Below are 22483 nucleotides of genomic sequence, written 5' to 3' on the forward strand. Positions count from 1 at the left end.
TTTATGAGAACACAGTGATATCAGTATCGTATAGAACTGAAGCCCTGCAATGCTGTTGCACTGCAAAAAGAACATATAAAGACTAATTAAAAGTAGTTAACACTGAATATTCAGGCCCCTCTTCTGTGGAACCAGCTTCCAGTTTGGATTCGGGAGACAGACACTATCTCTACTTTTAAGATTAGGCTTCAAACTTTCCTTTTTGCTAAAGCATATAGTTAGGGCTGGACCAGGTGACCCTGAATCCTCCCTTAGTTATGTTGCAATAGACGTAGGCTGCCGGGGGATTCCCATGATGCATTGAGTTTTTCCTTTCCAGTCACCTTTCTCACTCACTATGTGTTGATAGACCTCTCTGCATTGAATCATGTCTGTTATTAACCTCTGTCTCTCTTCCACAGCATGTCTTTATCCTGTTTTTCTTCTCTCGCCCCAACCGGTCGCAGCAGATGGCCCCGCCCCTCCCTGAGCCTGGTTCTGCCGGAGGTTTCTTCCTGTTAAAAGGGAGTTTTTCTTTCCCACTGTCGCCAAAGTGCTTGCTCATAGGGGGTCATATGATTGTTGGGTTTTTCTCTGTATCTATGAAGCGCCTTGAGGCGACTTTTGTTGTGATTTGGCGCTTTATAAATAAAATTGAATTGAATTGAATTGAATTGAATATTTGCAACACTGCGTTTGCCACTGAAACATATCAAAATATATTGTGCGTAGAATGGATATAATACAGAATGATTGCTTCTGTATGTTCACTAAATACATCATCAATGTCCTTAAGAATTGAAAAATGGAAAAGTGAAACACTTCTAGAAAATCTATTTGCCATAGATTAAAATATCTCAACATTTTGTCAGATTTAATTGTTAGCCAGTGAAAAACAAAATAAACCTGTCACTTTTCTTGTTTGATATGAATTCTCACTGTGTGACTGAAGCAGCCATAATGTGAAACAGGAACGAAAAACAGATAAAGCCAAATATAAATTAAATGTGTATTAAATTATTATAGAACATCTAGTAAAAGAATAAATATTACTAACAGTAGATACATTGCGTTGCTGTATTGTGTAACCATGTTGCTGAAACTGACCCTTTTTTCATCTTTAATTGTTTTAGTTTTGTTATTTATTTATTCTCCTTAATGTGGCAGAGAAAGAAAAATATCAATAATTAAAATTAAAAAAAGCTTTTTTAAAGTAATGTACTTTCTGAATATACATAAATGTAATCATAAAAATTCATGCAGCTTGATTCCAGGTCGCAGGAATGTGAAAATGATGGGGTGAAACAGTTAAACATCGGCTGCTTTCAGCGAATCTCATCGAGTCAATGCCACTCCACAAGACAAATAATATTCAACCGAGTCCTTCTATTTCCATTACTAATTCTTTTATGTTCAGAGAAACTTTTTCCATATCACATGAAATAACAAACAAAGACCAATATAGCATATTCTTTTTTTTAAACCCACATAGACTTCCTGTTTTCTACCTACTATTCTTATATTCTTAGCATATATAATGTGCCATCATCCTGTCACACAGGAATATAGCTTAATAAATAAGAGGAAATCCCTTGATCCCACTCTAAATGTTGTGAAAAGGCAAGGCAGCATGTTTTGATTTTTTTCCAGACATACCTTTATTTGTGCCATGGCATTTACCTCAAGTATCGTGTCTAAAAGTCTCAGGAAAGTAATGATACCAAGAGAAAACGAAAAAAAAAAATCAACAGAGGGGGGAAAAACATGTAAATATCAGGGTTGGTATCTCTTATCACTATTCAACTCCATGCTTCTTCATGCTAAAAGATTGTATCCAAGAAATATCTGCAGAAAAGCTGTACAGATGAGTGAAAAATATGGACAGTTAAGGCTTTTCAAATGCATACAGTGCTGAGGTTGTAATTCAGATAACATGTCCTCCCTGTGTCTGGTGCACAATGCTGTGACAATTCCAGAGGTTGCACGGATCAAAAACAAAGAGGGGAAAAAAAGAGGTAGGAGACTTATGGTCGTCACTTTGGATAGTTTTCCCATGGATGAGGCAGATATTTGGACACATGTCCGCAAGAAAGCCTTATAAATCTGTGAGCATGTCCAACATTTATAGATGACAGTGCCCAGTCACATAACCACCTGTCAAAACTTGTCTTCCTATTTCTTTTGATCTTCCCCTCTTATCTCCTTCTACTGCAGCATTGTGTGCATTATTATGTGTCCTATTTCTCGACAACATTGTTTACTTTGAGGCTTTTTTAGTAACAGAAGGTGACCTAAATTGTATAATCTGTGATTGATAGCATACAGGCAAAGGAGAAGGAAAGGAAGGAAGAACACCAATTTATTTTCCATTTTAAATAAAGATGGAAAAGTGAGGTAAGTGCCAATGGTATTCATCTGATCTGAATGGAACTTCAATAAAACAAATTCCTTCGGCAGCTATTTCAGCTCTTCACTGGGAGGCATTCCCCAAACAACCTTTTGTCTTCTGTCCTGACAGCCCACAACTGTTATTCTAGCCCTTCTCTGTGACTCCCATTTAAATCAATATATAATATTACCAAGGACGAAATTTGGTAAGCCTGACCACATGAAGCAGATGCTTCTTCATGGTTTATGACAGATTCAGCTACTTGGTTCCTGTGTCTTTTAGAGCACGTTCTATACAAGGGTATTTAATTACAACTATTGCTGTACATTGATATCCGGATTAGAATGACCATCGTTGCAGCTTCCAACCATGACAAAAAGAATTTGCCCTGTTGTTCCTGCAGATGCTGTATATTTATAAATTACAACCAATTTACAAAAAAAAAAAAAGAAGTAAACATTTTTGTGTGATGGATCATGATAAACAAAAACAATAATCTCAGAAATCCACATGAATAAATGATTCTTTGCACACTGAAAACCTGTTTTTATTGAGATGATGCCTTTAGTGGACCTAAACATCAAAGCTTTTACATGACTGCCATCTAGTGGCAGATGGTGGCATGTCATTTCCTACAAAGCCGAGCATGAAAATATTGTAATTGTCAAACTAACACAAAAATGACAAAAACAATGCAAAATGTTATAAAAGTGACAGAATACTTCATTTTATGAGCAGACATTAAAGGTTTATCCTTTGTTTAAGAATCTTGAAGGCTGATGACAGTGCGGATGCTAAGAAAATAAAAAGAAGAAGAAGAATTAATATCAAAGTTTCAATTTTTTCAGTTTCAACCAAAACATCCATCCTACAATAGAATGTTTATACAATTAATCAATCCAGTGGACATTACTACAAACATTATCCATTTTTTTAAGCCACAAGTCACTGTTCTAGCTTAATCAATGTGAATATTTGGATGTTTTAAGGTCTCAAGGTAATCAAATACTTAATCAATAGAAATATTAAGGACACACTATACCAAATAGTATTTAAATTTTAGTGTCCTGGGAAATAAGTTTCTGAAATTATTTCTAAAGATCAATCAAATTGAATCTAGTGATTTGTTTAATCAAACAGAACATGTTAGACAGACGTTAAAGATTTGAAAATACTTTTCTTAAATACACAATTTTGTCCCTATATAGCAATTCAGCCCCAATATTTATGGCTAAGTAGACTTTTTCGTTGTTGTTTATGTACACATATGAAAGGTCTCACCTTTTACCACTTTTTAAAAGGTCAAAGGCCTTGTTGATTTGAACCAGCGGGAGCTTCTCCGTAATAAACTCATCCAGTTTCAACTTGCGATTCATGTAGTCATCCACCAGTTTAGGCACATCCTTCACACTCTTCCACCCTTTAGAAAAAGTTAACAAGCTCAACTTGTAAACATGTTTTCATGTAATATGAATTGCATTGTTGTAAGACCGTCCTGTGGACACATTCACAGCCAATTCAGTGCACATCAGATGTGAGTTTGATGTGCTCATAGTACAGGAAACATATGTAAATGTATTGTTACAAACTGTAAAAGTGATTATATAGTTTATGTAGGATATACCTAACTGTCTGTCCTCACTGAACTTCTTCTTATATACGTTTTGAACTCAGGAACCAAAAACTGATGGGTATTTTGACAGAAATTTAGATGATTCATCGATTGTGCTCAGTTAATAAATTATACAACTCAAGACTTATTTTTTTGGGTTATTCTTTGGGTTATTAAATTGTACTTCAATAATATTTAGGTTCAGGAATGTTGATCAGAGAAAACAAGCAATGATTGTTTTTAATGCTTTACCTAAAAATATTACAAAATAAAATTCTAATACCAAAGCATTTGTAATATAATTTTTAACATATTTTAAATATTAATAATCCAATAGTAAGGTTTTTTTTACCCCAATATAACATTACATTTTGCACTGAAGGGACAGTTTTTCAGGATGATGCACTCAATTTTATGTTCATCACTCAGTTCCACAATTACACCAGTTACCATAAACCTGTTGATGCGTTATGAAATGCTGTTAAATAATATGTATGGTAATTTTTTCACTTCACCTCCAAAATAAGTGCCCTTTAAGGTACGTCCCATGAGAAGCTTTTCAACTGAAATGCTCATTACTTCTGTCTCTGTCCATCCAGCAATGACGCAAGTACCCCAGGCATCTCTTGTGGACTCAAATGCAGCTTTCTAGGGTGACAGAAGCAGTTGCTTAGCTAATTATCATTTTGTATTTGTATCACTATATAACTGTTTCACTTGTGTCACTTTTTGCAAAAGAGATCAAATCTAGGTTAACAAGGAAGACATTGTACAGTGTATTCCAATTATAGTCACAAGACTTAATTTGCATTGACACAATCGCATGCCAAATTTCAAATGAGGCACCCACCATGATAGCAGGACTTCCAACACACTCCAGCCCATAGTCCACACCTCCACCCGTCTTCTCCACCACAACCTCTTGGATAGGCTTGCTGTAATCTCTTGGGTTTATACAGTCTGTCGCTCCAAACTGTCGGGCTTTCTCAAACTTGTTAGGGTTGATGTCAACCCCGATGATCCTTCCCGCCATGGCAACCTTGCAACCCATGACGGCAGCCAGCCCGACAGCTCCGAGCCCAAAAACGGCACACGAGGAATCTTTTTCAACCTGAATGCACAAAAGTTGGAAGCCAGTCAACTAACAAGATCATTTCAGTGTTTTCACAGATAATTTTTACAGTAAATATAACATTTAGAGTACATTCCTTTAAACGCATCCATGAGATATTATCAGGTCTGTGAATCTTGATTAAAATTATGTCTAAATAAATAACGCATGCAAGGATTAACACTCATTTTTAGTTGGTTTCTTTTTAGTAACTGAGTACAAAAGTGTCCTGATTTTGTCATTTTATTTATGTTAATGTGTGTGGACCTACTTTTGGCTGCTCCCTTATTCACAAAGGGTCACCTCAGTGACTTTGGCAATTTTTAAAGCAGATTTCTTTCCACATGCAGCCAAAACAGAAACATGTATTTCACATGTTATACAAATGTGTAAACCATTGCACTATGGAACTACTTTGCATTATTTGAATTTGTGTAAAGTAACAAATTAAAGTCGTTGACATGTACACCTTATCCTGAAAACTTAGAGGCACTCATGTCATTTCTGCCATCTAGTGTTGATATTAAATGTCTACAGTCTTGCAGCATATTGTAAGACAGAAAACTTCCAAATACAAATATCACTAATTTTTCTTTTTTTTTTTGGTTAAAATATGCTTGGCTGTTTATATATTGTCATGTTTATCAATATATATCTTTTCAAATGTGTTGCTTCGTCACATCTGTTCTAAGAGTATTAGTTTGAACCTTCAGAGTTCTGTTTTCTAACCTTGCCTGCATTAATAGCAGCTCCATAACCAGTGGAGACACCACATCCAAGCAGACAGACTTTGTCTAGCGGTGCATCGCTTCTTATCTTTGCAACCGAGGTGTCGGGGACCACAGTGTATTGAGAGAAAGAACTGACTCCAAGGAACTGGTAAACCTGCTGTCCCTTGCAAGATATCCTGCTAGTCCCATCAGCCAAAACTCCAGCTTGCATATTTGTCCTAAAAACCACAAAGAACAGTATTTACGTGAACACATTTTAAGTAATAGAGTAAACGTGGTTGTCTCAAAAATGGGGAAATAAAATCACCAGTTTTTCTTGCAATGATTTGTTTTTGGACTTAGACAGCGTTCACATTCCCCACAGTATGGCAGAAAAAGAGGAATAACTTTGTCCCCTGTGAAAACAACAAAGCAATTGTGTAAGTCTGAGAAGAAAAAAAAAGAGAAATAAGACAAATGTCATCTGACTGGCTGTGGCACACTTTACCCGGGGAGAATCTGGTGACTTCTGGGCCAGTGCTCTCCACTATGCCAGCTGCCTCGTGACCAAGTACTAAAGGGAATGGTCTGAATTTCATCCCTTTTCCAGTCTCAAACAGGTATTCCCAGTCTGTGTGGCACACACCTGTGGCAACAACCTGTACAAACCAAATGATGTGACAGTTTCAGGAAGTGGAAGTGTCTGTGGTTAACAGTCACACTAACAGGAAATAAGATTAATCATATGCAAATCATATCTATTGTCATATTGCTGGCAAATTTGAGCTGTGCCCAACCTTAATTCGGACTTCATGAGCTTTAGGTGGTGCCACCTCCACTTCTTCAATACAAAGAGGCTTCCCAGGCTCCCACGCAACAGCTGCCTTGCATGTGATCACCTAAAGGGGAAAAAAACCCAAAACAAAACAAACAAGTTTCCAAGGATGAGTGACTGTGTTTGGGCGTTGTTACAGATGGAAACAAACAATGAACACTCTCCATGACAGAAAACTTTCGAATGAAAAGCAGAACCCCCAAAAGCAACAGTAGCTGTTTATAAGACAAACAGTAAAAAAGAAAAAAAAAGAAGCTTAAAAACAACTTTTTTCTTACCTTTCCAACTGTTGCCATTGTTGACAGATGCTGTCTTCATATAAAACAGCCTGTATTTAAACAAAATAATTTAAATAGAGGAATAATTAAATCTAAACTTATCACCAAAACAGCTGCGAGTTACATTATATCAACATTTGAGTGGGTAAGGTTGAACTTACCGAGTCAAACAGCAGACAGGTCGCACCCTCTTCTAATTCTAGTTTTTCGACAATGGTTTAGCGCTGTTAGCGCATTTACGACACTTTCCGAGACCGCCCGGTGCCTTTACGGCACGTTACGGTCACACGTGTTGTAGTCGCCTGGAATTTCGGCACAGCGGTCTGAAGTCTAGCCACTGGGTCAAATTTGTGAGTAATTTTCTTTGTCTGTGCAAAAACCGTGTTGCGCACTTTTTCAATGTGTATGTTTTTAAACGACTACGTATCGTGTTGGTTTATGTTAGAAAACACCGATGAATTTTCGTACTTTGAATGACTGAGTTATGCTAACGTGAGCTAACGACTTCAGCTAGCATAAGAAAGAGCTTCCAAGTCGGCATAGTTTGCCTGAATCATGGGCAGGCTAATTCATTCATAAGTGTTTAGCTTCAAGCATGAACTCACGTGAGCTGTGTCGTCTTTGTGTTTTCATAATTTCTTATTTACAGAGCATTTGAGGAAAATGTCGTTCAGAGGAGGAGGACGAGGTGGTGGAAGAGGTGGAGGTTTCAACCGAGGTGGTGGAGGATTTGGACGAGGTGGAGGAGGATACGGTGGAGGCAGAGGTGGTGGAGGATTTGGACGGGGTGGTGGAAGAGGAGGTTTCAACAGACAGCAAGACTATGGACCTCCTGAATATGTTGTTGGTAAGCCCAGTTCTAACAAAACGCTAAACCGAGTGCTTCTTTATACACGTGTGAAGCTAAACTTTTACCACAGCTTCGTGAGTTCTCAGCCATTGAGATGCAAGTAAACAGTCTGGATGTTGCCAAAACACTGACTCTGTAATATTACCATTACACAGTTATGGAGAAATGGTGTGGATGAGTAGGCTGTGAGAATTTTGTCATCATCAAAGATGGAGACTGTCCAAGGATGTGGAAAACAAGACTTGTGTCCTGTTGCCTGTCTTCTGTCTCTTCTTTTCTATGTTTGGTGAAAAGTCACCAGGAACTAGTCTGTGCAGTCACAAAAACAAACAAAAAGAACAGGCAGGCATGCAGATGTCCACACACACCATCTTGCTTGAATCTATGTAAAGCCCATGTAACGTATGTAAGATGATATTATCAAGCCAGCATTTACTGTGTTAATTACTTTGGCTACGTTCACACTGCAGGTCTTAATGCTCAATTCCGATTTTTTGATCAAATCCGATTTTTTTTTTGTCTGCTCGTTCACACTACAAATAAAATGCGACAGCAAACGCGCTCTAGTGTGAACGCTCAAAGCGGCCCGCATGCGTAAAAGAAGACTTCATACACAACGTGCTCTGTTCAGACCCAGAGCAACAGTATTGTTTGACAGATGGCTGTTAATATAAAGACTTAAGACTTTGTTTCGCCAATTTTTGCTTTAAGTTATTTTGTTATTTACATAATAATGTAAATAACCTAATAATGATCCTTATTGCTGTTTTAGAGGAGCGCTGCTTCAAAGGATAGTTGCAGATTTCTGTCAGAATCTGCAGATTATACAGTACAAATAAAATGTTCACGTTTCTCCAACGTTGTCTTCACAACAGTCTATCTACACTGGGATGGCCAGGAAGCGTTCGCGATGTCTTCTCTGGCGCTGATAATTGGCTTCTGTCTTGTGTCGGTGACGTAAAAGACGGATTTAATGCGACCTGACCGTTCACACAGCAGTCGCTTTCTGAAACATCGGATATGTATCGGATTCAGTACCACATACGAAAGTGACCCAGATCGGATTTGAAAATATCGGATTTGCGCCGTTCACACTGTCATAGCATGATCGGATATGGGTCGCATAGGGTCAAAAAAAAATCGGATTTGATGCCCTTTCGCCTGCAGTGTGAACATAGCCTTTGTGGTAGAGTCCTGGCAGTTTACATGCAATGCCAGTCACGATAGAAACAAACAAAATACCAGAAAGGTTTTTTTCCCCCTTCTGGGTTGCCACTCTTTGCTTTGTCATTTTTATATTTGTTCCTCTAGTTTTTCCACATCTTTGTACATTACCCTAGTGTCCATTCCAAAAGTTTTGGCAATCTCCCTCTAGGAATTTGCTGCCAATTGTGAGTCCGTATTATGGTTTCTATTCCTTTAACAGATCATTACATTGTTATTCTGTCATTGACAAATTCTAGCACTGCATCAAAAAAGTAGCCAGAAATGCACAGGAGAAATCAACGGTATTCAACAGGCCATTCACAGTTGTAGTGGGCAGTGTTGATGTGACGTGTAATTAAGTTTCTGGGGAGGTGCATGTCAGTTTATGAGGGTAGCATTATAGGGTTTCTCAGTGTCTGCGGCTATGTACATTGCCCACTGAAGCATACATTTCCAGTCAGTGTTAGCAGGCAACTCTAAAACAACGGTGGACCTTTGGGTGTGTGTGAATGCTGAACTTCAGTAAATATTCTATGTGACGAGAGTATGAAATTAATACACCGTGTGTCACCTACATGAGGCATTCAAGATCCAGTTCATGTTAATTAACTTTAACTACATGTTTCTAAGTTGTCCCCAAAACACCGGAAAACTATTGTATTTCCAAAGATGTTATATAATATTAGTAATAGTAGTGGTGATAGTAGTAGTAACAATAGTAATAATAATATGAGCAATATGTAAGTGTTTAAATCCAAACTACATTACAGACAAAAGTAGGGCTGCACAATTTTGCATAAAATGAGAATCACGATTTTTTGGCTTAGAATTGAGATCACGATTCTCTCACGATTTTCTTTTCCAGTATAAATATTTATTGCACTTATTAACTGCACATCAACTTCGTAACAGTTGAGACTGAACATAAAAACAATAAATAAACATAAAAACAACAAATGTCTCACGTTTTGTCGTTGCCGCAAAATGTTGTACTGTTTGAAATTCCGTCTCCACCGTTGCTCGACGCTGCGTGTGTAGAGCAGGTAGTGCAACAATAGAAAAATAGTTGCGGGACGGCACTGTGTAGCGTTTGTCTAGGGTGTCGATCATTTTCCTAAATCCCTCGTTTTGCACAGTGTTGATGGAGCCATATCTTTGGTCAGGTGATAAGTAATAGCCTCCGTAATTTCTTTGTGCCTGCGGGAGTTCGACGGGTATAGGGAAGCGCTGTATAAGGTTCCCGTTATTGATGTTTGGGTGGTTGACCGGGACGGATTTTCTCCTCTCACTTTCTCGTCATCCCTGACGTGCTCTCCGTTGTTTTTTCCGTAGCTTCTGTATCACGTGGTATAAGGCTCCGCCCATTTGTTGAGCAGGAAGAGTGAGCACTTGTTTTCATGCAGATTACGTCCCGGATCAAAATGCGGTACAATCGTTGTCGTCTTTTTTTTCCTTTTTTTTTTTTAAATCGTTGCCATTTGGAAATGAGATCGCACATAAGTATGAATCGAGATCGCGATTTTCTAACGATTAATCGTGCAGCCCTAGACAAAAGGTCAATCTTTTATATATTTAATGATCATCCCACAAAATGTGAATATAACATGCTGTACCAGGAGTTAGGGTGCCATGGAATATATTTTTAAGTCCACATTGTAATATTGTTAAAGATGTATGTGTTTCTACTCATTGGGCTGTTCAAAAACAGATTTTTTTTTTTCCAACTTATTTGAACTTTGTTTTTATATGTTTATATTCTAGTGCCTCAGAGTCTCTGTTTTAGCATATATTCTGGGTCACTTCCTTTAACCCCCATTTATTCCCTTGGCCTCCAAAGAATTTCAGACTTACAGAAACCTTGTGCTGGATGCCCATAAAGTGAACTGCAGAGCAGTCGAGCATATGCTGACGTATTATAACCAGACAGAAATTTAAATTGGTTGTCAGTCATGGTATTGCACGTCTTAAACTTTAACTGTGTTTTATTGTCTTTCACAGCAGTGGGAGAGTTCATGCATCCATGTGAAGATGACATTGTCTGCAAGTGCACAACAGAGGAAAACAAGGTTCCCTATTTCAATGCCCCAGTGTACTTGGAAAACAAGGAGCAGATTGGAAAAGTGGATGAGATATTTGGCCAGCTCAGAGACTTTGTATCCTTTCTATTGTCTTTGTTTTTCTCTAAACCTTTGATTGAACCGCTGTTTGACATTGTCAGTGTTCTTGTTGCTTCCTTAACCCACCTTTGCAGTATTTCTCAGTAAAACTTTCTGAAAATATGAAGGCATCTTCATTCAAGAAACTACAAAAGGTACCAAAAATGTCTCACTAAACTTTTCCAGTGACTAATTTAATATCTTAGATTTCTAACCAAAATGTTGTCTTTTAGTTTTATATAGATCCAATGAAGCTACTACCACTGCAGAGATTCCTCCCGAGGCCACCAGGAGAAAAGGGGCCTCCAAGAGGAGGCAGAGGTGGGGGTAGAGGTGGAGGAAGGGGTGGTGGTCGTGGAGGTAAGATGGCCTTCTCATTTTAATTTAATCTTCTGGCTAATGTGGGATTATAATATTATGTTATGCCATGTTAGACCCCTAATTAAAGATTGTGAATTATTATGTAGTTTTAGTTTGCATTATTCTCCTGAATTAGAAGAAGGTGATAACTATTACATTTGTTAAACTGATCTGCATTACATTAGACTGCTGATTTATTGTGAATGAATGATATTGTTTTGTGATGCATTATACTGCTGAGTTATAAGAAATACTGTTCGCAGAAAGTCATCGCCTTATTTGTCTGATTAGAAGAGAACAGAGGTTTTCTGCCCCATCTCAGCAGGAGCAGATAAACAGGGAGCCAAGGTCGTAGCTTAGGCGCCGTGTGAGAGAAAGAATGTGAATGTTTAGGCTTTTATGATTAGGTGGGGGCCACTAGAGGCTATAAGAGTTTGATCAATGCACCATTTTGAGATCTGATGCTGTCTGCTGTATGGTGTCCATCTCCCACGCGTGTGTTCATTAAATCATCGTTTGACTCAATCCAGCCGGACCAGTGTTGTTATTTTGGTTTTCCTCGTGTATCCATCCCCAATATTTGAATCCGTGACACTAAGTGTTTAGAATATATAACAAAACGGACATTTGTTTTTGTTTTTCTTTAGGAATTATGCTCAGTTTTTGCTCAATATTTACTTTTGTAGATTGAAAATGGAAAAAGCCTAATGCATGCAAGAGTAGTTTGATTAATTTTACTTTCTTTTTGTCTCAGGTGGTTTTCGAGGAGGCAGAGGTGGAGGTGGCCGTGGTGGAGGAGGAGGCCGTGGTGGAGGAGGCTTCAGAGGAAGAGGAGGTGGTGGACGTGGATTCAGAGGTTGGCAGGTTTTCTATCGTCTTACAATGTTCTGGTTATTTTCCCTGATGTGACACATGGTTTGTTTATTATGTCTGAACTTTGTTGTTCTTTTGTTTTCTTATAGGTGGGAGATGATCTGACTCTGATGGTTCATTGTGACCATCACATCCTTGTGGTCACTCTCGCAGCTAAAAGGTTATGATCTGTGTCAGATCCTGGCCTGTTGGACTCATATGAAGATTGTCTCTATTTGTAGAGTTGATTTTCCTGTTCTATTTTAATTTGTTTTTATTTTTTACCAGTTTTAGAAGATTGCTGGATCTTCAAGATTTGTATCTAAAATGTATTCTTGTAGCTGGAACCTTTTTGAGTCATTTGTGGGGATTATTGTATATTTGTGAGAAGAATGACAGGCGTTTGAACATATTCACAAACATCCATGTCCAAATGTCTTCATGTGCAGGATGTCAGACTTGTTTTCAGCTGAAAACATTGGTAGTTTGTAATATCATAAAGAGTTACCATTGCAATCAAATGCCTCAATTAAAAAAAGGTGCTTTGTAATTGTGTGGCTGTTTCTTTAAAGAAACAAAAAAAACAGGCACAACTATGTTTACTTACTTTGGGCATCTCCTTGCTTATAAGTCACCTAAAAATATGCTCTATTTAACTCAAGTTACAAACCAGTGGAGGTTATGTTTCAAAACCCCTTTAAAACAAGGCCGAGAGAATCCTTGTGCTCATACTGGGTTCCTTGTAATGGCAAGAAGACGTATCTCTTGTCCTGCATGAGTAGGACTGGGTGACTTGGGGACAGTTTTGTCAGTGTTCTTTTTATGGGCAACTCATAAGAGGAAGTGATCGTTATCATGTTCTTCTTTTGACTTGTTTTGAATGCACTGAGTGACAAAAACAAACGTCTTATTCATTGATGTGTTATGGGCTTCGTCTGTGGTTTCTGTTTGGCATGCTTTTAAAAAGCAAATATACATAAAACGATGCAGGTGACGGTTTCAGGAGATCGAGGGTGGACCATCTGGCTTGTCCATACTTGCGCAGCACATTGAGGCAGTGCACTTTTATAAATATCTGTGTCCCACTGGATGAGAGGTTCTACTGGTCACGAACACTGATGCTCTCTACACGAAGGTGCAGAGCCAGCTCTTCTTCCTGTGGAGGCTGAGGTTCTCTGGTGTGTGTGTGATGAGATTATCACAGTGGTGGCCAGTGCTCTCTCTTATGCTACTGTGTACAGACAAAACACCAAGTGGCTGGACCAGCTGGTGGGAAAGCCAACTCTGTGCTTGGCAGGAGGCTGGACACTTAAGACTGTGGTTGTGAGGGATACATTGAACAAAATGAAAGCTATAATGGACAACAGCAGACACCCTCTCCACAGACTTTGACTGGGCAGAGGAGCAGCAGTGGCATACAGCTCCTCTCACTGTGCTACAGATCTGAGCGGTTCAGGAGGCCCTTTGTCCTCACTGCTAGTTTAACTGGAGGTTTTTTTAACTGGTGAAAGAAGTTTTCTTAGTTGTTTTTTTCCCACACTGTAGTAGGATCCTTCTTCTGATTTTTGCAGGTAAAAAAAACCTGAAACTCACATTTTTATATCTTTCTTATATGAGTCTGGCATGTTACAAAAGCCAACTCAGCTTGTGCAGTGTGAATCTTGTTTGCTGTATCTGGGCACAGTGTGTTGATCTATTTCTCAGACTAAACCCTGTGAGTTTCTCAGTGTAACACAGAGTAACAGCTGGACAGCATTCAATCAACCCTGGGTTCTGGATGAATCAAACCTAAACAACCAAGCCTAAAAAGGACTAAAAGCAATTCTAATAAATAATGTTTTTTTTTGTTTTTTTTTAAAAAGGTGCAAAATGAATAATAAAGGTGCTAAATTGAAAACAACACCAATGAAGTAATTATTCATGCAAGAACAAATGGTTTGTGACTCTGACTTAGATTTATAATGAGGCTTAAAAGCAGATTTGGAAGAGTGTGCTGTATTTTGAAACAAGCTTCAACATGTCAAAGATATAATTTCCTTATCTAGCTTTTTTTTTTTTTATCCTAACATCATCAATATTATTTACATGAAGGAGGTGCTGCTGGCAGCAGACTACTGGAAGTAGAGTTACTGATTTTAAAAAGGAAACTGATATTAGGAAACTATGACGAGGTTAAACACAGAATACAAACTGAAAACACCAGAGTGTGTACGGTATGTGAGGAAATGTCAAACGTTGTGTATTTAGAGCCTGGTAGGGAGGTCAGCTGTGTAAGGTTGGCATTTAGACATTATATATATATTTTTAAATATTTGTATGACAGGTCTATCATAAGTGAATTTGATAGCTTATAATTGTTATTCCAAATTAAATTTTAGATGTGTGTGAAACAGTATTTTAGCTGCATGCCTGGTGCTGCTTAACTGCCACAAGTGAGTGAAAATGAAATATAAAAACAGAATTCAAAACACAAAATTGCATTGTAATCCTGCTCACTCTTTAAAGACACCTGAAGCATTTTTGGTCAAGAACATCATTTGTTATTGATGTTGACTGGCAACGTTAACAATTGTCTAGTTTAACATGAAGTACTAAGATGTTCAAGTTCAGGGTTAGTACTTATTCCAACTGTACAAATATATCAGTAAATTTGTAAAGATAAACATAGATATTCTCCAGCATCCAAAAAGCGAAAGTCCCCACTGTCAATGATGACATTCAGCAATGACTGAAGCTATTTCTGAAAAGTGTTTAAAAAATAAAAGATTGCAGCCTGCATGTTTTCATTTATTAATTTGTTTTATTCACAAGTATTTTTTTTTAAATAATTTTTAAAATAATTATCATTAGTAGTAACAGAAGTAGTACCAGCAGCCTGCAACTATTTAAAATTCTTAAGCGCCCTTTTTTGGCCTATTTTCTTCATTGCCCCCAAATGCGTCATGCGTACGCTAGGCGTTCTCGTATCTGATTGGTCCGAAGGTTAACTCCTTTACGGCTGCTCAGTGGCCCGTCTTCTTCTCTAGAAACAACGAGCATGGAGACAGCTGGTAAAGTGAGTACTGTTCACACAGACTGTGTAAGAAATATATGAAAAACAAACAAACAAAGTTTCCGTTTGTGCATTAGTCGTAAAGTTGCCTTAAAGTTCAAGTTTATCGTAAACCGGGCAAGTTCTGTAAGCTAGCATGCACGCATTAATTTGCTCTGAATGAAGTACAAAGAATCACTGTTCGATTACTTAACAGGGATCTTTGGTGGGTCAGCGGCAAACGGTTTTTTGCAAGTAGCTGCAACACTTAAAAGCCATAGTGATAATAGTGATGGCATGGTTTAATAAGCATCAAGACCGACGGCGCTATTGGGGGTTATGTAGGCTGAATACTATTAAAGCAAACATTATCAGGAAGAATCTTAGAGAAGCGTAATCTTTGGCAGAGTGCAAAGGCCAACTACGCTGGGTGCAACTAGCTCGATCTGCCACAGGGACTGTAAAGCTGGAGCCAACCCACAGCTGCAGCTACTCACTTGACATGGAAAAATATTGTCCTTTGCCTTCAGGTAATCAAGTGCAAGGCAGCTGTTGCCTGGGAGCCAGGGAAACCTCTTTCCATTGAAGAGGTGGAGGTAGCCCCACCTAAGGCCCATGAAGTTCGCATTAAGGTAACTCAGATCATCAGACTCGTTCATAAATCTAAAGCCTGACTTGACTGCAACTGAATAAAAACACAAAACAATACTATGTTCATTTTAGATTCATTCAGTATTTGTGTATTCTTTTAAGATATGTTGCTATAGTCATGTGATAAATAGCTTTCATTGGACTCTAGGCAATCATTTGAAAAACTACCTTTACTATTCCCATAGGAATTAAGAGGGTAAGTAGCAGCCAGGTGCTGCTAATCAAATGCACTTAATTAAAGGATCATTAGCAAGTGTAGCTTCCTCTATTAAAGCAGATTTTTTTGGCAGTTTGCTTGTCTGAAGTATTTATACAGTGCTAGAAGTTTCACAGGAGTGAATGCACCAGCAAATTCACCCCAAGGTCAGGCTACATCTCAGGCTCTACAGGCCTAAGTTAGCGTGTTAAATATGAAAGCTGATGAAGGTACAAAAGAAGCTGGACAACTGTTGTTGTGATTTGGCGCTGTATAAATAAAATTTAATTGAAATATGAAAGTAGACTTGTCACCTTATTACTGAAAAACTTTTGACAGGATAGAGAACATTTAAAAATGACTGCCAAAACTTTTAAAATTAACGGGCATTTCTTTAAATAAAATAAAATAAAGATGAGAACAATACTAGTCCTTGTAAGTGTATTCACCTACATCTATAATTATTTCCTGTGCTTCTGGTTACCATGTTTTTGCTGTTGATCAAATAGAGGTAGGCTTCCACTGTTTCAGGGTAGCTGCTGACAGACCTCAGCTTCATTCTGAGACTTAAAAAAAAAATATAGCATTAACACTGCCTATTAACATTACCGATGGGCAGGACTGACATTTTCTGCCTAACTCCCACATTAACCTTATCATTTTATAAGCTGCTACCTGAATAATAACAGGCTGCTAATGTGGCTATCGGGTAATTGCCAATTGTAAAATGGCCATTATTAAATATATTAAATTTATATTCATATTTCAATGCTGTTTAAATAGGAGCCTCAAAAGATTCCTCATAAGACCTGGGTGTTTGGCTTTAAGAAACCTTAAGTATCTGAGTATCAATTTCTTTAGGAGAAAGCCTCTTCTCCCTACAAGGAACATAGCAGAACAGCATATGTTGTGTCTGAATAAAGCACAAGATGTCTGGAACAATTTGCTTTTGAAGAGGTGATAACAGAGTGAAGATGTTGGGTCACAATGCACAACACCTCGTACCAGCTGTCAAGCATGGTAGAGGGGTGATAATTTGGACATGGCGTTTCAGAATGGGTGAAAAGAAAAGAATGAAGCTGCTGCAATCATTGAAAGTCCAGACCGCATCCTTAAGAGAGCTGTGCATAAACAAGGAAGAGTCCTATGAAAGTGTTATTTGATAATCAGAAAAATAAACAATTTGTTTTTGCTCTTTATTCTTTCAATCCCATCAACCCCAGGCTTTTGGTTTTAAGGTTTGAAACCACATGTTAAATTAGTCAGTGATTTTTTTTTTCATAAATAAGGTTTAAGTTCAATTCAACATAATGTTTTAAATGAAGTAGTACTAATATTATACTCTTCCATCCAGCAGCCATGCCTGACGTGAACTTTAAGTGACACCGTGTCTTTCAGATCTTTGCTACAGGCGTGTGTCATACAGATGCCTACACGCTGAGTGGCAGCGACCCCGAGGGGCTTTTCCCTGTCATCTTGGGACACGAGGGTGCTGGAACAGTTGAAAGTGTTGGCGAAGGTGTTACCAAGTTCAAGCCAGGTAAACAACTGCCAAACAAAACATTAAATCTTTAATATTTTACTTCTTGGTATACTTATGAATACATATTTGTTGCATGTGGGTTGTTTTTGTCTTGTTCTTTTTCTAAGGTGACACTGTCATCCCGCTGTATGTGCCTCAGTGTGGTGAATGCAAATTCTGCAAAAACCCCAAGACTAACCTTTGCCAGAAAATTAGGTAATGTATGAAGGCCTATTTACGTAACCTTGAGGTGCTGAAGTCTACTTTTGTGATAACAATTTCATTAAAGAAAGATGCCCCACCACAGGGCAACCAAAGCTCAGTCAGAACCTATTATGTTTTCTTTGCACCTTTCATCATGCTAATTTGCACATTTCCTTCACCCTGCAGAGTAACCCAGGGTCAGGGTCTGCTTCCTGATAAGACATCACGCTTTACTTGCAAGGGAAAGCAAGTGTATCACTTCATGGGGACCAGCACCTTTTCTGAGTACACTGTAGTGGCTGACATCTCTCTGGCCAAGGTGAACGAGAAGGCTCCGCTGGATAAAGTGTGCCTTCTCGGATGTGGCATTTCTACGGGATATGGTGCTGCTCTTAATACCGCCAAGGTGGGTATGACATGACGCTGCTCATCTGCAAAGACATCGTGCAAAACATTAGATATCATTGGAATATTTACAATCTTTTTACATGTTTTTTGTAGAGTAATAAGGAAATAGTTGATAGATTCTTTTTTTCTTAATTTGCAGTTTCACGCAAATAGTTTTTGATGTGCTAGCAGGTCCTTCAGTTTTAAATTATGTATTCAGGTCTTTACAGAACGAATAATATAGGAGGCAACTGTTAAGATCCATGTTTCAATTATTGTGTGTTTTTTAAACACACACACTTAAAAAAGATAAGAACAGCAATATGTAAGCCAAATCTATTTTAGAGTTCATGCTTGGATTATTGTGTTTATATGGTTATTTATCATGTAGGCGCAACACTTAAACTTTCACATTTGTATTCTACCTCATGCTCACTCAGGTTGAACCTGGTTCCACGTGTGCTGTGTTTGGCCTTGGAGCTGTGGGCTTGGCCGTTGTAATGGGCTGCAAGGCTGCTGGAGCAACCAGGATCATCGGTGTGGACATCAACCCTGATAAGTTTGAAAAAGCTAAGGAGTTTGGAGCCACTGAATTTGTAAACCCAAAGGACCACAGCAAGCCAATCCAGGAGGTTCTGGTGGAGATGACTGATGGGGGTGTGGACTACTCATTTGAGTGCATTGGAAATGTGCAAATTATGGTGAGACTCAGGCCCAGTATTATAGCACTGTGGTGTGACTTTGTAAGTAGTGTACAAGGTAAAAAAAAAACCCATTTATTTATTGTTGTTTGGTTTTTTGTGTGTGTCAGAGAGCTGCTCTGGAGGCATGCCACAAAGGTTGGGGTGAAAGTGTCATCATTGGTGTAGCTGGAGCTGGACAGGAGATCTCCACCAGACCATTCCAGCTGGTGACAGGTCGCGTGTGGAGAGGCACAGCCTTTGGAGGTAACGGCCTGAGTTAAAGAATTTATTTTAAAGTGCTTAATATTGTCTGGCTGCAGCTTTCTCCTTTATTTTGTGTATTTTTTATAAGCATAACCAGATAGGACACATTGTTTTGTAATGAAAACATAATCTATAATGGTATTTTATGAGCCTTATTGTTGTTGGCTAATGTGAAAACATTTTTTTTTAATGTTTTTTATTGATTAGCATTCAAATATCTCAGTGAAGACAGAACAAAGATTTACCACAAAGCAAGAAAGCATGAGACAAGGCTAATCAAAAGGTATTGGCTGAAGCATTTGCTTATTACGCCAACCCTTTTAACAAAAGATCTTTTAGCATGCAGCTCCTGTACACAGGGCTCGAAGCAAATAATAAAATTCAATTCAATTCAATTCAATTTCATTTATATAGCGCCAAATCACAACAAATGTCGCCTCAAGGCACTTCATAGATACAGAGAAAAGCCCAACAATCATATGACCCCCTATGAGCAAGCACTTTGGCGACAGTGGGAAGGAAAAACTCCCTTTTAACAGGAAGAAACCTCCGGCAGAACCAGGCTCAGGGAGGGGCGGGGCCATCTGCTGCGACCGGTTGGGGTGAGAGAAGGCAAACAAAGCAAAAACAAAACAAACAAACAAACAAACAAGAAAAAAACAAAAAAACAAAAAACTTTCCACCTTAGTAAGTAACTACATCAAAGCAAAAGAATCAAGAGGTTTTTTTGTTTTTTGTTTTTGTTTTTTTTCTGCTCTTTTCATTCTTGATATATATATTTTTCTAATACTCTATTTTTAAACATATTTTTAAACAAGGAAAATGAACTACACCTTTTTAAATCACTGTCATAACTATTCCACAGGTTAACTCCTCTAACAGAAACACATCTCTGCTTTATATTTGTCCTTATCTTGTTTTTTTTAAAGAAATCTGTTCCCCTTAAGTCATATTGACTCTCTCTGACTTTGAACAGCTTCTGAGTACTGGGGCAAAGCAAGTTATTTTGTGCTTTATACATTATCTGTGCCATTTTATATTCAACTAAATCATAAAATTTCAGGGTATTCAGATTAATAAACAAAATGTTAGTTGGTTCTATATAGTTTGATTGGTTTATAATTCTTATAGCTCTTTTTTGCAACTTGAAAATAGGAAGAGTGTTCGTTTTATATGCATTACCCCATATCTCCAGACAGTAAGTCATATATGGAAGCAACAGAGTACAATAGAGTGTGTATAATGATTTTTTGTTCAGGACATGCTTTGTTTTATAGAGAATAGCAATGGTTTTTGACATTTTTGTTTTCACATGGTTTATATGAGACTTCCAACTCAGCTTATCATCAATTATCACTCCAAGAAATTTATTTTCGTACACTCTTTCAATTTCAATTCCATTAACCCTGATTTTAGATACATTTTTCATTTGTCTAGTGCCAAAAATAATCAATTTTGTTTTCTTTATATTTAATGATAACTTATTTACATCAAACCAGTTTTTTAATATATTTAACTCCTTTTCCGCTGTAGTCAGAAGCTGTTCTAGGTTTTTACCTGAGCAATAAAGAGTGGTATCATCAGCAAACAATACACATTTTAACAGTTTGGAAATGCTACATATGTCATTTATGTATAATATAAATAATTTAGGGCCCAGCACAGAGCCCTGAGGAACACCACAAGTTACCTTCAACTGCTTAGATTTTACATTATTGAATTCGACATATTGATATCTGTCATCCAGGTAACTTTTCATCCACTTGTATGCTAACCCTCTTATGCCATATCTCTCTAGTTTATTCATTAATATAGAATGATCAATCGTATCAAACGCCTTTTTTAAGTCTATAAAAACACCAACAGTATATTCCTTATTATCTATAGCATTAGATATCCCTTCTACAAGTTCCATCACTGCCATCGAAGTGGACCTTTTCACTCTAAAGCCATATTGGTTATCACTTAGGAGATTATGCTTCTCAATATATTTATCAAGTCTATTAACAAATAACTTTTCTAAAATTTTTAACAGCATAAAATTTTTATGCTGTTTTTAAACCCATAGATCAGCATGTTAAGTTTTGTAGCTTCTTTTACTTGTATTAAGACCTATTATTTATCTATTTTATCTAGGTAATTGGTGCTTTGCCTCAACAATTTCAGTAAACTGGTTCTGTCATGCCTTACTGATGTTCGCAGTTGTAAAACTGGTTTTGTTGTTCACCCTCAGGGTGGAAGAGTGTGGAGAGTGTTCCTAAACTGGTGGAAGATTACATGAGTAAGAAGCTGAAGGTGGATGAGTTTGTAACCCACACACTGCCCTTTGAGAAGATCAATGAGGGATTTGACCTCATGCATGCCGGAAAGAGGTGTGGAAAAAGAGTGCACATTAGAATTCAATTTATAGAAGTGGCTCTGTAGTGAATGTATTTTGTTGTTGAACTGCAGTGCCTTGCATCCTTAGCCTAACTTTCTTTTTTTTCCCCCTTCTCATTGCAGTATCCGCACAGTGTTGACTTTCTGAAGTGCCTGAAAGAAAAATCCTTCACATCCAGCCTTTAAAGAGTCTCCTGCCATAGTTAAAGCACTTGTTTCTCAGCACTTGTTTTGATAGCGTACTTTTGACTGTTAATGTTTTTACTAACAGTAAGATATGTTTGACTGATCCATTTAAATTAAAACCTCTGTAAAACCAAAGGTTTCTGCTTTTCTGTTGGTTGTTGGCTGCTCATGTGTCTTTCAGTGACATTTAGTTGGTTAATATAAAGATGGCAATATTTAATCATTAATTTACATAAAGGCATCAATATTTGTTATATTTTGGAACCACCTGTTAGATAATACCACAGTGAAATCAATAATTAAGAATGCTGCTTACATACTGCAATATGGTCTCACAGGTCATTCACACATATTTCTAGTTTTTGTGTATCATATAATGGACAATGGATGTCATACTTTTTCCTATACAGGTACAAAATGAATGGAAAAAAAATTGCCTTTGCGATATTCTAATGTCATGTGCATCAGGGTCTGTATAAACTGACTGGCTGTTTGGGTCAGAGGCATGCATAGTCCAATAGTAACACACTGGCTTCACAATTATAAATAAAGGAACATATATTTTCATATATATATATATATATATATATATATATATATATAATTACTGATTTTCCTAAATGCAACAACACATTTTGGGAA

The 22483-nt window shown here is 37.6% G+C and overlaps 2 protein-coding genes and 1 long non-coding RNA gene across 4 annotated transcripts in view; 2 read left to right on the plus strand and 1 right to left on the minus strand.

Moving 5' to 3' along the window:
* LOC146523996 (uncharacterized) overlaps positions 1-22483 on the plus strand; it is a 315951-nt gene that overhangs the window by 32808 nt on the left and 260660 nt on the right. The window lies entirely within an intron of this gene.
* On the minus strand, positions 1483-7167 carry LOC146523997 (alcohol dehydrogenase class-3-like). Its single transcript, XM_085181701.1, has 10 exons — positions 7076-7167; positions 6915-6964; positions 6599-6700; positions 6310-6460; positions 6130-6217; positions 5821-6040; positions 4831-5091; positions 4496-4628; positions 3650-3788; positions 1483-3162 (listed from the first exon to the last, which is right to left on the minus strand). The coding sequence occupies exons 2-10, from the start codon at positions 6930-6932 to the stop codon at positions 3129-3131; spliced, it is 1146 nt and encodes a 381-aa protein (XP_085037827.1). The 5' UTR covers positions 6933-6964; positions 7076-7167; the 3' UTR covers positions 1483-3128.
* Positions 7149-21976, plus strand: LOC146523998 (alcohol dehydrogenase class-3). 2 transcript variants are annotated; one of them, XM_085181727.1, is made up of 13 exons: positions 7149-7264; positions 7564-7761; positions 10969-11137; positions 11396-11486; positions 12241-12342; positions 15900-16001; positions 17615-17756; positions 17867-17954; positions 18129-18348; positions 18770-19030; positions 19141-19276; positions 21510-21648; positions 21779-21976. In XM_085181727.1, exons 2-13 carry the CDS (start codon positions 7578-7580, stop codon positions 21801-21803), a joined length of 1659 nt encoding a protein of 552 aa, XP_085037853.1. In that variant the 5' UTR covers positions 7149-7264; positions 7564-7577; the 3' UTR covers positions 21804-21976. The 2 variants fall into 2 exon arrangements, with proteins under 2 accessions (XP_085037853.1, XP_085037843.1); XM_085181717.1 differs by lacking the exons at positions 7149-7264; positions 7564-7761; positions 10969-11137; positions 11396-11486; positions 12241-12342 and adding an exon at positions 15267-15393.

This window comes from Neolamprologus multifasciatus, chromosome 2, assembly GCF_963576455.1.
Source record: "Neolamprologus multifasciatus chromosome 2, fNeoMul1.2, whole genome shotgun sequence".
Taxonomy (NCBI): Eukaryota; Metazoa; Chordata; class Actinopteri; order Cichliformes; family Cichlidae; genus Neolamprologus; species Neolamprologus multifasciatus.

Coding starts and splice junctions, on each gene's coding strand:
- LOC146523998 (XM_085181727.1), top strand. CDS start 7,578: ATGTCGTTCAGAGGAGGAGGACGAGGTGGTGGAAGAGGTGGAGGTTTC. Junction 16,002..17,614: donor CCCATGAAGTTCGCATTAAG/GTAACTCAGATC, acceptor CGTGTCTTTCAG/ATCTTTGCTACAGGCGTGTG. Junction 19,277..21,509: donor GAGAGGCACAGCCTTTGGAG/GTAACGGCCTGA, acceptor GTTCACCCTCAG/GGTGGAAGAGTGTGGAGAGT.
- LOC146523997 (XM_085181701.1), bottom strand. Junction 4,629..4,830: donor TTGGAAGTCCTGCTATCATG/GTGGGTGCCTCA, acceptor CTGTCACCCTAG/AAAGCTGCATTTGAGTCCAC. Junction 3,163..3,649: donor CTTTTAAAAAGTGGTAAAAG/GTGAGACCTTTC, acceptor TTATTTTCTTAG/CATCCGCACTGTCATCAGCC.